General features: G+C 40.1%; 1 protein-coding gene across 4 annotated transcripts; it reads right to left on the bottom strand.

The window, feature by feature from the left end:
- Positions 1–762: 762 nt before the first annotated feature.
- On the bottom strand, positions 763–12,027 carry LOC123165584 (telomerase reverse transcriptase). 4 transcript variants are annotated; one of them, XM_044583259.1, is made up of 13 exons: positions 11,667–11,725; positions 11,464–11,544; positions 11,259–11,327; positions 10,747–10,800; positions 10,486–10,665; positions 8,886–9,476; positions 7,076–7,202; positions 5,958–6,087; positions 5,225–5,408; positions 3,657–4,733; positions 2,332–2,828; positions 1,546–1,812; positions 763–1,416 (listed from the first exon to the last, which is right to left on the bottom strand). In XM_044583259.1, the coding sequence occupies exons 5-13, from the start codon at positions 10,648–10,650 to the stop codon at positions 1,143–1,145; spliced, it is 3,312 nt and encodes a 1,103-aa protein (XP_044439194.1). In that variant the 5' UTR covers positions 10,651–10,665; positions 10,747–10,800; positions 11,259–11,327; positions 11,464–11,544; positions 11,667–11,725; the 3' UTR covers positions 763–1,142. The 4 variants fall into 4 exon arrangements, with proteins under 4 accessions (XP_044439194.1, XP_044439193.1, XP_044439192.1 ...); XM_044583258.1 differs by lacking the exon at positions 11,259–11,327 and having other exon boundaries at positions 5,225–5,324; positions 11,667–12,027; XM_044583257.1 differs by lacking the exon at positions 11,259–11,327 and having other exon boundaries at positions 11,667–12,027.
- Positions 12,028–13,935: the final 1,908 nt, after the last annotated feature.

Here is a 13,935-nt window from a genome sequence, read left to right on the forward strand (position 1 = left end):
TTGCACACGGATTATATGAAATATGCATGTACACATCCATATTTGTACTCAATATTCAAACAATAAAACAACAATGTTGGAGATTAATCATCTATTGACACGACGAATACGAATTGCACCTCATGTCACCTTCCCATCTCTCTCACGCATGCGCGGACATCCACATACATACACACATGCATGGTTCCCCAACCCAATAAAAAAAAAATTAGGTGACTTACAAATAGCCCGCACGAATAAATAAATTATGCACATAGAATTTGCTCGTAGTTTCTAACGAGTGAACTTGTGTTTATTTCCTAGAAAGAATATCTTATATACTCCTCCGTGTGTGGTCACCAGTTGTGCCATTTCCCATCACCAGCAACTGATTCCATTATGAAGAGCTACAACTTGGAATCAAACGTTAGAATCACGATTTACTTTCACCATTAGGTTTCCACGATGGGCTGATCAAAAACTAGATATCATTTGATGAATACTTTTCTAGAAAGAAACTCCCCTAGTACTAATTGCATACTTCCTTCGTCCCAAAATAAGTGTCTCGGCTTTAGTACAAATTTGTATTAAAGTTAGTACAAAGTTGAGACACTTATTTTGGGGCGGAGGGAGTATGAGTAAAGATTTGGTGTCAATAGTCAGCATGTATTCCCTCCGTCCCAAAATAAGTGACTTAACTTTGTACAATGTAACTGAAAGTTGATTGAACAGTCTGAAACAACCAGCTGAGTGACCATCAAGAAAAAATGACTACTACTCTCGTTTGCTCATCAAGGCTTCTATAATAAGAATCTTTCGATGATGTTCTTTGACATTTAACCATCTCTTCATAACAACGGCGCAAAAGATTAATGACTAAAGTAAAATGTGATGTAGAGCTATGATGCTTGTTTGTTAATGAATTTAGCAGCTAATCAGACACATGGGATCAGATATAGGAACATATAAAATGCTGCAACAAGACTATGAAGTGAAAGCTTGGCGCAAACATGATGAATGTTACTGCCATTCCAGAAGCAACTAGTTTTCACCCTTTCTACCTGATGATATGGCAGGTAGAGCTGTATATAAGCCAAATCCTGCTAAAACTGTACCCACAAAATAAGAGTTCTCTGCAATACTCAGGCCCCTCGAGTTTCCTTCTAATATTTGAACTTCCAGAACATTGACGAGTGAGAATCATCCACAGCATAGCACAAACTGTCAGAATCACGGTCCATATGACCATAACCCTCAGCCTCTGCTATCAACAACGCCAACAAATCCTTGTAACGAGATTGTTTCTTTTGAAGCACGCGGATGTAGGCAGATAGTCCAAGCCAATTGGTTTCTTTGCGTCTTAGCTTTAGAACTGGGCGAACATTGGATTGCAGCTCCATATCTTGCATACGGCTAACAATCAGACTATGCATGTACCTATTCAACGGAAGAAGGGATTAGAAAGTTATACCTTGTTTGATGAAATAAGTGGATAGATAGTAAAGATAAAGCACTTCAGCGTAGTTTTTTGTATCACAAATATAAATGTCGAGAGAAATGAAATACCTGAAGGTCTTCTTAATGACATGCAGCAACTCGGGTTTGCTTATGCTGGAATAAGGCATGCTCTGCATATAGCAATGAAACTTCATTGCGCATAACAGGAAGGCTTGATATATATTCAGTCTTACAGTGCCCAGTGAGTTGATATTGGAGTCATAGAAAATGGGATGGCACTTCGGGCGCATATAATGACATAGCTTGCTACGAAGGTACTTCATGGAAGAATGCATCTTCACAGTGATCGTGGAGATGATTGTAATGCCTAAATACCTGTTTGAGAAATGTGCATACTCATTACTAGTTCTTCAACAGTGTTTTATTAGGAAAATTAGTTTGTGAATACTCGTTGAACAAAATTAGAGAGGGGGGGGGGGGGGGGGGGGGGAGTTTGGACTGGATCACTGGAGAACCAGTAAGACGAACACTGCCAAATTAGGCAATAAAGCAAACGGACACCTTTGTTAAATTTACAAAATTTTGCTAACAGAAGCACTGGAGCTCATGTGGTCTACTGTAAGTTCTCAACAAGCTTTCTAAAATAGACAAAAATTCAGGAGAATCTTGTATCAACATTTCAACTTATGTAATTGCCTGTGGTTTAAAAGAAATACACAAAAATGATTAATCCAGGTTTCAACAAAAAGATGGCAGAACCACAGCGGTGGTCAATGTATTTCTCAGGGTTATAAACAGGTCAACCGTCCTAGATCCATGTTCTGTATCACTGAAGATGGTCTCAATATTGATGAACTGAATCAACAAACTAAAACTAGAAACTGACAGACATACCTTGTATAATCAGCTTGAATTTCTAAATTTTCACAGTTTATAAGCAAACCACTCCATGGTATGAAAGTGACTCCATCATCGCCCCTGTAGAGCCTATTATCGCACTGCTCGTTATCTCCAATGTTGAAATTAAAACCATATTTGCTGTCATTCATGTAAGTATTGTAGTACACAAAACCTCTTCTCATCCTATTAAAGAAATTCAAAGCATGCTTCTTTGAGAGAGAGATAAACATGAAGTCATCAATGAACCTCATCATTAAAAATTCCGGTTCTGAAATAGCATCTCCTGAATTTCCATCATGCAGAAAATTCAATATCACAGAATTCTCAAGGTGACCATAGTATAGGGAACAAAGGTTAGGGGATAACTTGTTTCCTTGAGCAATCCCTACTTGCTGCAAGTAAAAATTATGCCCAATCTTCAGAATATTGCACTTGACTTGTTCGAAAAGGACACGTTGAAGCTCTTCCTTCCGAATTGTACTAACAGTTCCCTGATTTCACAAAAGGTAGAGCTTTAAGATATTCGGTTGGTCAATACTTGTATTCTGTGTGAGAAACAAACAACTGGAAGTAAACAGAATGTCAAAAAAGATAGAGCAACAGCATGGGCAAGCAAAAACTGAAAACATGTTCCAAAATCACTTTCTACTCCCTTAGCCCTTCTCTCAGCTAATGGACCATGGATTTTAACTGTGGTGAAACTTCAATCAAATTTCATGAAACTTGCATATCTTGGTAGAGGACAGAACATGGCAATTATCTGCCAAAATATGGGTCAAATTTGAAAAATAAGCTCAGCGTTCACCGTCCTCACAAAGGCAAGACACCTAATCTGATATGTTTGTGTATTAGGTTAACAGACCAGATGACAAATGTGACCTATGCAGATATACTAGAAATCTGATTGCTCAAGAAGTTCCAAAGTGATTTTCTGAACATGGATGTGTAAACCCTTTTAGAAGCAAAGATTGTGTACATACATCATACGTCAATGCAATTGTGTGATCACAGCTTTACTTACCAGATGGATTACATATTTACATTAAAGAACTCACCCCAGAAGTATGTGCCAGAATATATAACATCGCTAGCATTTTATTAATTATGTTCCATAATTAGTAGGTCCTGTGAAGAACTTTTATTTTTGCATTAGACTTCCATAGACATGAAGGTGGAAATGCAAAGCTGACCCCCTAACTAAATGGGATAGGCAGAACATTATGATTTCAGTAGCTTTCGCCTTTAGTGACAAGCATTTGCATACACGTTCAGTAACAAGTCAAACACCAGAACAAATGAAATAAGCTCTGATACAGTACCTGATCAACTAGAATGCCACCACCTGATGACGGCTGAATTGAGAAATCGTTAATACCGTTTCCGTTGCTGACGGATACATTTGAATCAAAGCGGTAAGCCACATTCTTAGACCTACTGTAAATTACTTTGGTACATTTTCTCAAGGCATACTCATCACCTTTCAGAACATCATCCATAATTTTCAGTAGCACGTCATGATTAACACAATCAAATGCCTTAGATACATCAGCAACCACAATATATATCTTTGACTCTTTCAACTGTCTTCTTACTGAAGACATAAAACTGGAAAGATTTTTGTAAACACCATCATAATCAAAAACAGAAGAACCAAACATCTCTGGGTTATCATCCCTTATTTTTTTAATAACTAAATGACACTTGTAGAGAATACCATCCTTTGACTGAGCTTTAAAATTTACTAATGGTCTGATATCTTTTGCTTTTGGAAGAAATCTCACTCTTGAAGAACGGTACAAATGTTTTATTGCTCTCCTCGATGTACCACGCAAAATCTTGAAGCTCTGCGCATTTAAGGAAGCAATAGTATTGCTAGTTAGGTTCCTCCACACTGACTTTGGATAATAGAAAACATCATATCGTTTTGTTTCTCTTTCTGTAACATAAAAGTATGTACTGATCAATGGGATCACAATGTCAGAAAATAACCAGCTAATCCAACAATGCAAGAGATTGTTCTGTTTCTGCTCCTCTGTACCATTTGACAGCCCAGTCTCTTCTCCAAGTAGTACAGAACAAAAGCAACTAGTGAATCCAATTTTTGATAGCCAAGAATATTCTGGTGCTTTCAACTCACGAATACAATCAGTTACTTGAAATGTTTCAAACCTGCGTAACCTTATAAACTTCCAAATGTTCACCCTTAAAGATCTCTTACTAGAAGGATTCCCTAACAAAGGCTGTGGTATGATACGTGTCAACACTGCCCAGACAAAGGATACTACTTGCTGATGTGTACTGTAAGCTTCCAACTGAGCAAAAGATTCACCACAATATGCTGATTTTCCTCCTGTTGAATATTGTATGTTGCCTGAAGGGAGCCCATCTTTTGCCACCTGCTTTGTATTAAAAGAGAATATGGCATCATTCTTCTAGTTTCACATTAATACGTTTGTGCCATTTCGACCAAGTAAACAATATACCAGCCTGTGTAGAATGAAACGTCCAAACACATACATAATGCTGCATGTTTCACCAGCATAACAGTTAAGAGGCCAGTAAGTCATGCCCTAACAGAACATTTTTTTCCCTATTCTAACCAGATGAAAAGTAGGAGGGGGGTGTTTCTCCTCTCTAAGAGTCAAAGTATATAAGCAGAATCAATTATGCTGAACCAGTGACAGTGGGACGTAGCTTGCCACACTTGACACTAGATTGTGGCGAACTGTAGAAAGCAACAAAAACAAGCCCTATAATTTCAACACTTAAAGCAAATAACTATAGGATAGTTCAGACAAAAGGATAAGAGAAGGCAAAATAGCCAGACTATTTTATTGTTTGATTCTTAGTAATAGTACTCAAAAGTGGTTTAATTGTTCAAAAGTACCTTAGACTTAACAGAACAATGCTTCAGAAATAGTTTCTTGTACTGGCAGCGTTTAGAATTCCTTACGAGATTTTTCACTAGTTGAAGCATCCAATGATACCTGGTAACAGGAATCATTAACCACTTACAATAATAGAGCCAGATAGATAAAAAATCAAAAAGATGAAGTGATGAACATATTATCCTGCATAAGTGTGACAACGGGTGAGAAAGTAATATCTTCAGAATAACGATATCATGGCCTCCATTAATGCATTTGCAGTGGCTTACATAAGGTTAACATGTGTGACTAAAAAAGGATGGGAACGGAGCAAAAATACGGAGACATTTTTAAGGAGTAGTGTATAATGTATATATCTCCATATGCCCTTTAGCACAAGATATAAAGGCCCGCATAAATGTTTACATGTATCTTATTGCAGTAGAGGAAAACTGATCCAATCTTTCCTGTTAATAAACGAACAAAATTGTGTACACACCTCCTCATCCAATGGTGACAAATTTAAACCTTTAAGATACTTTATTCGCCTGGCAGTAGGCCACTAATATATTGTCATTACTTTGGATTAGTAAGTTAGATAATAAAATATGTAGTAATGGTATCTCAAACAGACGTGTTCAGTAGTACCATGTGTTTGACAGAGGAAGGTGAAATTGAGATCCTCACATGCAGTCTAAAGCATATGTGCAAAGTTATGCAAAATGCTGAACTGACATGCTGGTATTGACTCACAGGCAATTAGAATTTGGTCTGGAAGATCCATGGCAATCACATTGGAAGAACTTTATGCAGCATTCCTTGATTCCAAATATGCGCTTTAATAAAGACAGTGCGTCTGGTCCTTTCCTTTTATTTGTCAAGTCTAACAGTATTAAGGAAAGTTTGCAGAAGATACTATGACAAATAATATATACAGCATACATACAAATACACGGTAAGATTTGCCAAGTGTCACCTGTGAACCTCCAAATGTCAGCATTTCAACAATCTAGTGCTTTACGTTTTTTTCCATCATGTAACATCTTGTAAAATGTAGGTCCTCAAAAGAGTAAGTATAAAATACAGAGGAAACACATGCAACAAAAGAAGTATTAACATAAAACAAACCAAACACATACCAGAGCTACAAAATAATATCCACGAGACCTTTTTAGCAGAAGAAATTAGCCTGGAATGAACTGATTTGGTTTTTCATATATCACACATTCATGCATATCATTTGAAGGGAAGACTAAGGCTGATTAATGTAAACTATTTACAAGTTATTTGAAACTATTCGGAAGTTTCCTCCGAGTAGCATAGAAGATAACGAAATTTTGCAACTAGGTGTTAGTTCCGCCTACAAAATTTTGAACTGATTTACCCTCAGATCCATAGTTGCAAGCCTCATATTTCATGAAATTATATTCAGATACACATCTCTATCAAAATAGGAACGGTACATTGTATTTACAATATGGTTGAACGTTTGTAAATCAGATGATGTGGTCAATGGTAACTAGGAAAACGTTACTGTGAGTACACCATACGAGATACATGGCAAAATTATCCAGGGAAGGGTGCCAACATACTGTGACAGAGTACATCTAGTGACATACATATGGAACAAAAGCTCCAAAAAATATCCCACGTTGCTATGTAAGTCACTAATTATCTTATCACTTCCACACAGAACCTTGCTCCCCTCCACTGATACTCCCCCAACAAGAAAGACAAGAAAACTGAGAGTAGGTTTCGTTCTCCAGTTACTGCAACTTTAGAACTATTCTGTTGACAATAATTGCAGGGTACCATTTCAAGAGATTGACACACTTCGAGCTTTGACAGGTACTAAAATAGCAAAAGGATACTGCTGCGATGGAAGACATTCTCAGATATTTCTTTGTTATAGAAAATGGCCTGTCTTGGTATCAAAGAATCTACTGACACACATTTCGAAGCATTCAACATTAAGCAATTGAAACAGATGGAACCACTCTGCAAGTAAAAAAATATGTTGAGGAAACAACAGCAACATAAAAACTGCAAGTGGTTGTGTAGCAAGCCAATTGATCAGTGCTGCTGAATTTCAAGAACACTCCAAGTAGAAACACACAAAGCCCATTATCAAACAGCAGTAGCAATGTCCACAAAAATCGCAAAAAAAGAGTCACATGCTGCACTTAGTAGGTTGCAGTTTCGGCGAGTTCCACCGCATGGGCATACAGTATTCGCCTTTGGTGGTGACTGGAGAGGTAATGTCTACCAGTGACTAATGCTGTAGCTCTAGAGTTTAACATCCCTTTCGGTATTATTGATCAAAACACAATGGTGGCCTCTCTTTAGAGACTAAAAAAGATGAATCAATTCATCAGGATATGGCAAGCAGCTAAATACTTGGGAAACAAATTCAAGCTAATCAATCTAATTAGATAGATATCCTGGCTGACTTGGCTATAAAGTCACTGTCCCTGGGGGGGGGGGCATGCCGCATGCGGCAGCACTCATATAAGCAGCCCCGCACACATTTACCAATAGAGAAGCTTGTCCAACATCATCTGAGATGGTTTGACCATTTGAGCATATTCAGCGCAGGCATCCAGAAGCTCCAGTGCATAGCGGGCGGCTAAAGCATGCTGATAATGTCAAGAGAAGTCGGGGTAGACCAAACTTGACATGAGAGGAGTCCATAAAGAGAGATCTGAAGGACTGATCCAAGGGTGCTAATCCATGCATCAGACGTAATGAAAGGACCAGCTGACTCATCGTGCAAGTAGTGCCGTGTGTAGCATCGCTCTATCACCAAAGAAACAGCAATGGGCAGGGGTGCGTGGAAGTTAGCTATCCACGTGCCAGAACCATGAGTTGATTTTGAGATCTTATGGGTTTCAGCTCTAGCCTACCCCAACTTGTTTGGGACTAAAGGCTTTGTTGTTGTTGTTGTTGTTGTATGGGTTAATGAGATCTACTAGAGATGCCAGGCTCACCCAGCAGCAAGACTTTGTACAAGTTATGTAGAGAAGCTCATTTGGGTGCAGTCATATGGAATTCTAAGAAAGGGTGGTATATAAGCCCAATGACAGGGATGTTTTGTAAGAAAAAAGGGTAACCAAGCTAGTAATAATTCATTAGAAACATTCGCGTAATTATCAAATGAAACAGGAACGGGAGAATGCATATAATCCTGAAGACATGGACTTGACTAAAATCACAAATTGTATCCTGCAAGAGCACATCATAGTTCCAATTTTATGACTAACAAATATTCAATGCACAAATATATGATTTTCATGACTGATTGAGAAATAGTCACAACAAAGATATGGTTTTCTGGTCTACTTTTTACCACATGCTGGTAAAATATGCAGTTTGACAATGCAAAGAGGTGCTATTGAGGATTTATCATTCCATTGTCTCACCAATATGTGACCCTAGGATCAGCATGTCGGTGAGGCACTAAGTGGAAAATCTTCAAGTGTCAATATTCGCATCTTCTATTTTCCTCTCATCCAAGTTATTGCTTTTGACACTACTATATAACTTGGAGACTATAACGTTACAACAGTAGTCAAAAATCAAAATGAATGGAATAACTAATGATTTAGGCAGGTAGACAGAACTTGAGTGTAAGCACAAAAGAAACGGTAATAACAAATAACAGGAGATTGGGAAGGAACTGACATTCAGTTGTGAGTAGCTGGAGGGTCCTACTTTGGGACTTGTACATTGGACTCCTGATTTACTGTAACCACACAATAGATCCTGGGAAGGACTAGTATCTAACACAGAACTAGGTGGCTTCTTTAATGACAGGACAGGTACATTGCATGGCTCTTCAGTTTGTGAAACAAATTCACCATTGTTCATTCCAATAGAAATGTTATCTGCAGTACGCTTCAAGGAGTGTGTTTGACCATTGACTCCAGCAGCTGAGCCATCTGATAAGAGATTACACAGAGCGTAATTACTGTCGTTTAATTTACTTAACTCTGTCAAGTTATCTTCGTTACAGAACTGCTTCTGCTTACTGCAGCGCTGCCAGCTGTACAATCTTTTTCTTTTCCTAGGCTTCCGGGTAAAGCAATTGGAACAGTTACATCCATCACTTGAACAATTAGGCTTTATAACTCTTTCAGCATCACAACTTCCAGAACTTTGTAGAGCATCACATTTCTGAGTGTTATCTGAACAGTAAAACGCAGAGTCTGAACTGTTGCCACGATTGCCTCCGGTTATGTTTAGTTTCATCTTTGCATTACGCAACACATGGCACTGAGATCAAAAGACATGCAGTATCCGATCAGTTTATTAGAAAAAATATACCATAGCATTCACAGTGTGCTTGTTTGATAAAAGAACATTCGGCAGTGAGGTCATCAAGACATTTTAAGCATGTAGTATCAAAGAACATTATCAAGAAAGCCAATTCCTGGTTGAAGAAAACTCGGGACATGGTAATGAATTCTACAACAAACTGGGTGCTGCCATCTTGATTATTTGTATTCAAATGCTTAATCAGTTTGTTTACTTTTTAAATGCAGATATAAAACAAACCAGAGTAAACTACCAATTGTTTACACCACATAAAGAAAAGTCAAACTATTAAGAGTAGTACTAATACAACGCTGTTTTCCATCCCCAACATAATAGCATGTATGTAGAGACTTGTTTGGAATGGAAAAATGGAAGATTCTCTCAGCTATTGAAAACCTGAACCTGCGTGAGGAGCCTTATTTCCATGGCAGAACATCAGTCAAATAAAATTTATAATGTCATTTGGGTTAGTAACCACGTACTAGGCCCAGCCACCCATAGCCGGTTTCGATTAAGGGATAAGATCCACCATTAGAATTGGAATTTTTTTATTAATATGTCAATATATACTCATCTGACATAGTTTGAGTTGATAGGCCTCTATATAGAGAGGAGCTTTTGATGAATTAATCAAGCAAGAACAATATAAATTAATTACTAGTCTCCTACATCATCCCAGTCTCTGATCTCTCCTATCTCCTTGCAGACGAGCCGTTATAGCTATCTTTCTGGTGGTATTTATCCGTCATCAACCCTAGTGCATCGCAGTATGTCCGAATGGTTTTCGCTGTGCATGTGCCAGTCCAGACAGGTAGTATTTTTGTGTGCATGGAGAGTCATAGCCAGGTTGAAATTAATTGTAACCTGAAGAGCTTCCAGACTGGGACCAAAGATTTAAGTTGGCATAACAAGACACGGACCTAAATAAATAATCACTGGGCCACATGATCTGAAGATAAATTCTTACCATAGGACATTTGACTTTTGTAGATCTGGATTGTTGTTTTCTTGCCATGGTACTGGCAAATATAGGCTTGTGCAGAACAATGTTGAGTGGAACACCAGTCACCTGAAAGTAATCACTCTTTTTAATGGGCAAAAAGACTGCTGAATGCCGCAGAATATAGCACATGAGAAGATCCCCAATCTGAAAGACAACAAGTTTCTGTCAAGCAAAGGATATGAGGAACTTTACTAAGCCAAGAAAAAGGATTTCCTTTACACTTACTCTATGCAGGAGAATATTCCAGGATGAAGAAGAAACAAGGTTAGCCTGGCCACCCTAGTAAGCATAAAGATTTAAAAGCATTAATGAAAAATATAAAAAGAGCAAAAAATAATTGTACCAATGGATCAAGCATGTCAACCTTCCAATCCAAGAAAAGGTTGTCCTTACCTACTAAGATTAAGCTCCGTATGTAGTGAGGACATAGAGCAGCAAGAATTGGTTATGGGGTTTACTGGTTTATATACAATTTTGAAAAGTTTTACATCAGTACAAAGCTCGTACCATTCTCACATATCCAATACAAATGTCAGCAAATATATTGATGGTCAAACATTAAGATCAAATGCACTCATCGTACGATGCCACTTACAAAGTTGTCGATGCCAAAGAAAAGTAGTACAAAACTTTGTACTCAAAATTACATGGTATATTTTCACAACTGAAGAACCTAATCTGGTTACACGAATTGCAGACTGCCAATACCACACATCCACAACACCAACAACCCTTACATGAAGGAAGATGCTACTGAAGTGGCACAGCCTTCATCACTGGTTTTCACAACAGCTCACAATTTGTTTCTGGAGAAGTGCGAAAAATTGATAGTAAAACATACGAAGGCAATGCTATGCTAGACAATAAAACGTGCGGCAGCAATTTCTTTTACATGCCACAAATCATTCGCCACCTTTCAATAAAAAATGGCATTCATCGTACCTGATGGATACCATTGCAGAGGACGTTCTTGGTTCTACAGGAGCGATCCGTCAAGATCCACTTTATCGTCTCCCGAACGAGCTGGGGCGTACGTAGCACAATGCAGGCAAACGAACGGCAGCCTCAGATATATATACCCAACAAGAAACGAGAAATCTAGCCACCCCAAGCACGACACGAGCAAGGATAGAAAATACAGAAACCTGGGCCTGCGAGTGCCCGGCGTTCCCTGGGGTGTACCGCGGCGGCGGGGGCGCGGCCGGCTCGGGCTCGACGGCGCAGACGGCGCGGGTGACGAGGCGGCGGTACGCGACGGGGTCGCCGTCGCGGAGGAGGTGCGCCCAGCGGCGGCACGCGAGGCACCCGGAGGCCGCGCCGCGGCAGACGGGGCAGGGGGCGCCGGGGGGCGGGGACGGGGGCAGCAGCGCGATGATCGCGCGGCCGAGCGGGCGGGCGTGGGAGCCGTAGGCCAGGCGGAGCTCCGGGCGGCCGCCGAACGCGCGACGGCGGCGCCGCCGCGCCATAATGCGACGGGGCGAGCGAGGGGGGAGGCGCCTGCGGCGGGCTGGGTGGGGGGGGGGGGGGGGGGAGTGGCGTTTGAGGCGGGATTTTGAAGCGGCGGGGCGGGTCAAAAAGTTTCCGCCAAATTTTCTTCCGTGCCTCTCCTCGTGTTTTTTTTAATTGTTTGGATTGCTTACCACATGGTTTCATATGTTGTGCCTTTTCTCGCGGTTCGTGCGCTTGCGTCGGGATTCGGGGAGGGTGGACCTACTACGGTGTTCTTTTTTTTTAGGAAATCGTTGTCACTTTATTCAAAGTTCATGGCTCCTTCGGTAGCAATCTTCGAGCTAACACACTCACAAGATACATGAAGCCAAATTTTACATAAAGATTTAATAAAACATTTCCTAGCTAAAAATGTGCGACTTTATTTCAACGTCGCATCCAAGCAACCCTAAACTTCTGAAAAAAGCTCAGTAAATTTTTGACCTCCTCAACTAGTTGCCCATTAGTTGAGAAATCATTTTATCCATTCTTGATCTTACTCACCGCTCCCTGAGAATCTGTTTCGAGGATCATCTTCTGGACTTGTAGTTCTTGAACCAGGATTAGAGCCCTCCGGCACGCCAATAGTTCGTCCACCTCTGCATCGTGAGTGGAGGGGAAAAAATGGCATGAACTACGGTGTTATGTGCCAAGCGGATGTGGTGTGAGCCAGTCACGTCAAAGCCCTATGGCGCCTTCCCATTGACCAATCCACGGCAACAGAGTTCAAAATGAGAGCACATAGTGATTCTCTGAGATGGTCATGGAGATATGATGTGCATGCATGTGTTTGAATATATGTGTGTGTATAAGCGTCTGTGTCTGTACTGTGATAAATACTCAATGGCGTAGCCAGGATAGGGCCAGGCCCCAGGCTGAACACGGATCGAGGATGCTACAATCAATAAAGGAAAGTGATTCCTCGTCCAGCGTCGGATCATTGTTGGTCATACGGTGCAGAAGACGCGTCTCGATTGAGTCGTGCATGCTATTACTAGGGGTGAAGGGTGTCCCACCAAGACATTTTGGCTCATGATTTTTGCTTCCAGCTTACTGTTGCTTTCACCGATCCATTTTGTCCTTGCACTCGCATAGACGGAGCACGGGCGATTTGGCGGCGATCATGGACCGAGGGTGGCCTAAATCGCTATAACCCATCTGGACCGACAATAGTGAACGACTGGTATGTCGCAATGCTCGTAGCAACTCGCCATCAGCGACCTATGGAACATCAATTCGTTTGAAACCGGTAGACCTTAGACATGGAGGTTGAAATTATAGTAGATCAGAGGTGATTTGTGAGATTTGATCCCATTCTTGATTGTGATCGCCTCCTATTTAGTTTTTGGCCCAATTGCCCTGCAATTGATGATGCTTCAGTTTTAACAATATACATGAGATACATGTCTGTATGTTATGAAAATTTGAGGAATACTCACGTAAAAATGCATTTAAAAATTTGTCGTCCAAACAAGATTTGGAATTGAAGCCTAACTAAAATTCCATGAACCAATTTAGTGAACAACCAAACAAGTGATTTAGAATTTAAACTCATTTTAGTTTCGCTCAGTGGGAGCATATCAAAATAGCTCAGTAACTGCAAGAAGCTTACCCTCATAAATATGTCCTTTAATGCCTTGCAATATGATTCAAACTCACCAGAACAGAATTCCATCCCTATTCCTATATTATTCACCTACGAAGCTAGATACCTACTAGAATGAAGATTGGAAAGTCATGGAAGTCGTGGGAAGGAAGGAATGAGGTATAGCGAATTGATATTCCAACCCAATTTAATACGAGTAAATTGAAAAAATTCATCACAATTGGGGACTCTAATTCACAAAACCACCACCTTTCGAGCTTCGTGATGGAGACGACGGCGTCGGCGCATAGGAGGTGTTCGTAAGAATGCTTGAGGAAGAG

This window comes from Triticum aestivum, chromosome 7D (assembly GCF_018294505.1).
Source record: "Triticum aestivum cultivar Chinese Spring chromosome 7D, IWGSC CS RefSeq v2.1, whole genome shotgun sequence".
NCBI classification, from domain to species: Eukaryota; Viridiplantae; Streptophyta; class Magnoliopsida; order Poales; family Poaceae; genus Triticum; species Triticum aestivum.

Excerpts from the sequence above, each read along its gene's own strand:
- LOC123165584 (XM_044583257.1), bottom strand. The coding sequence starts at position 11,987 with ATGGCGCGGCGGCGCCGCCGTCGCGCGTTCGGCGGCCGCCCGGAGCTC. Across the intron at positions 5,409-5,957 it reads AGACCAAATTCTAATTGCCT|GATAATATGTTCATCACTTC; the intron begins GTGAGTCAATAC and ends ACACTTATGCAG. Across the intron at positions 2,829-3,656 it reads GTGGCATTCTAGTTGATCAG|GGAACTGTTAGTACAATTCG; the intron begins GTACTGTATCAG and ends TTGTGAAATCAG.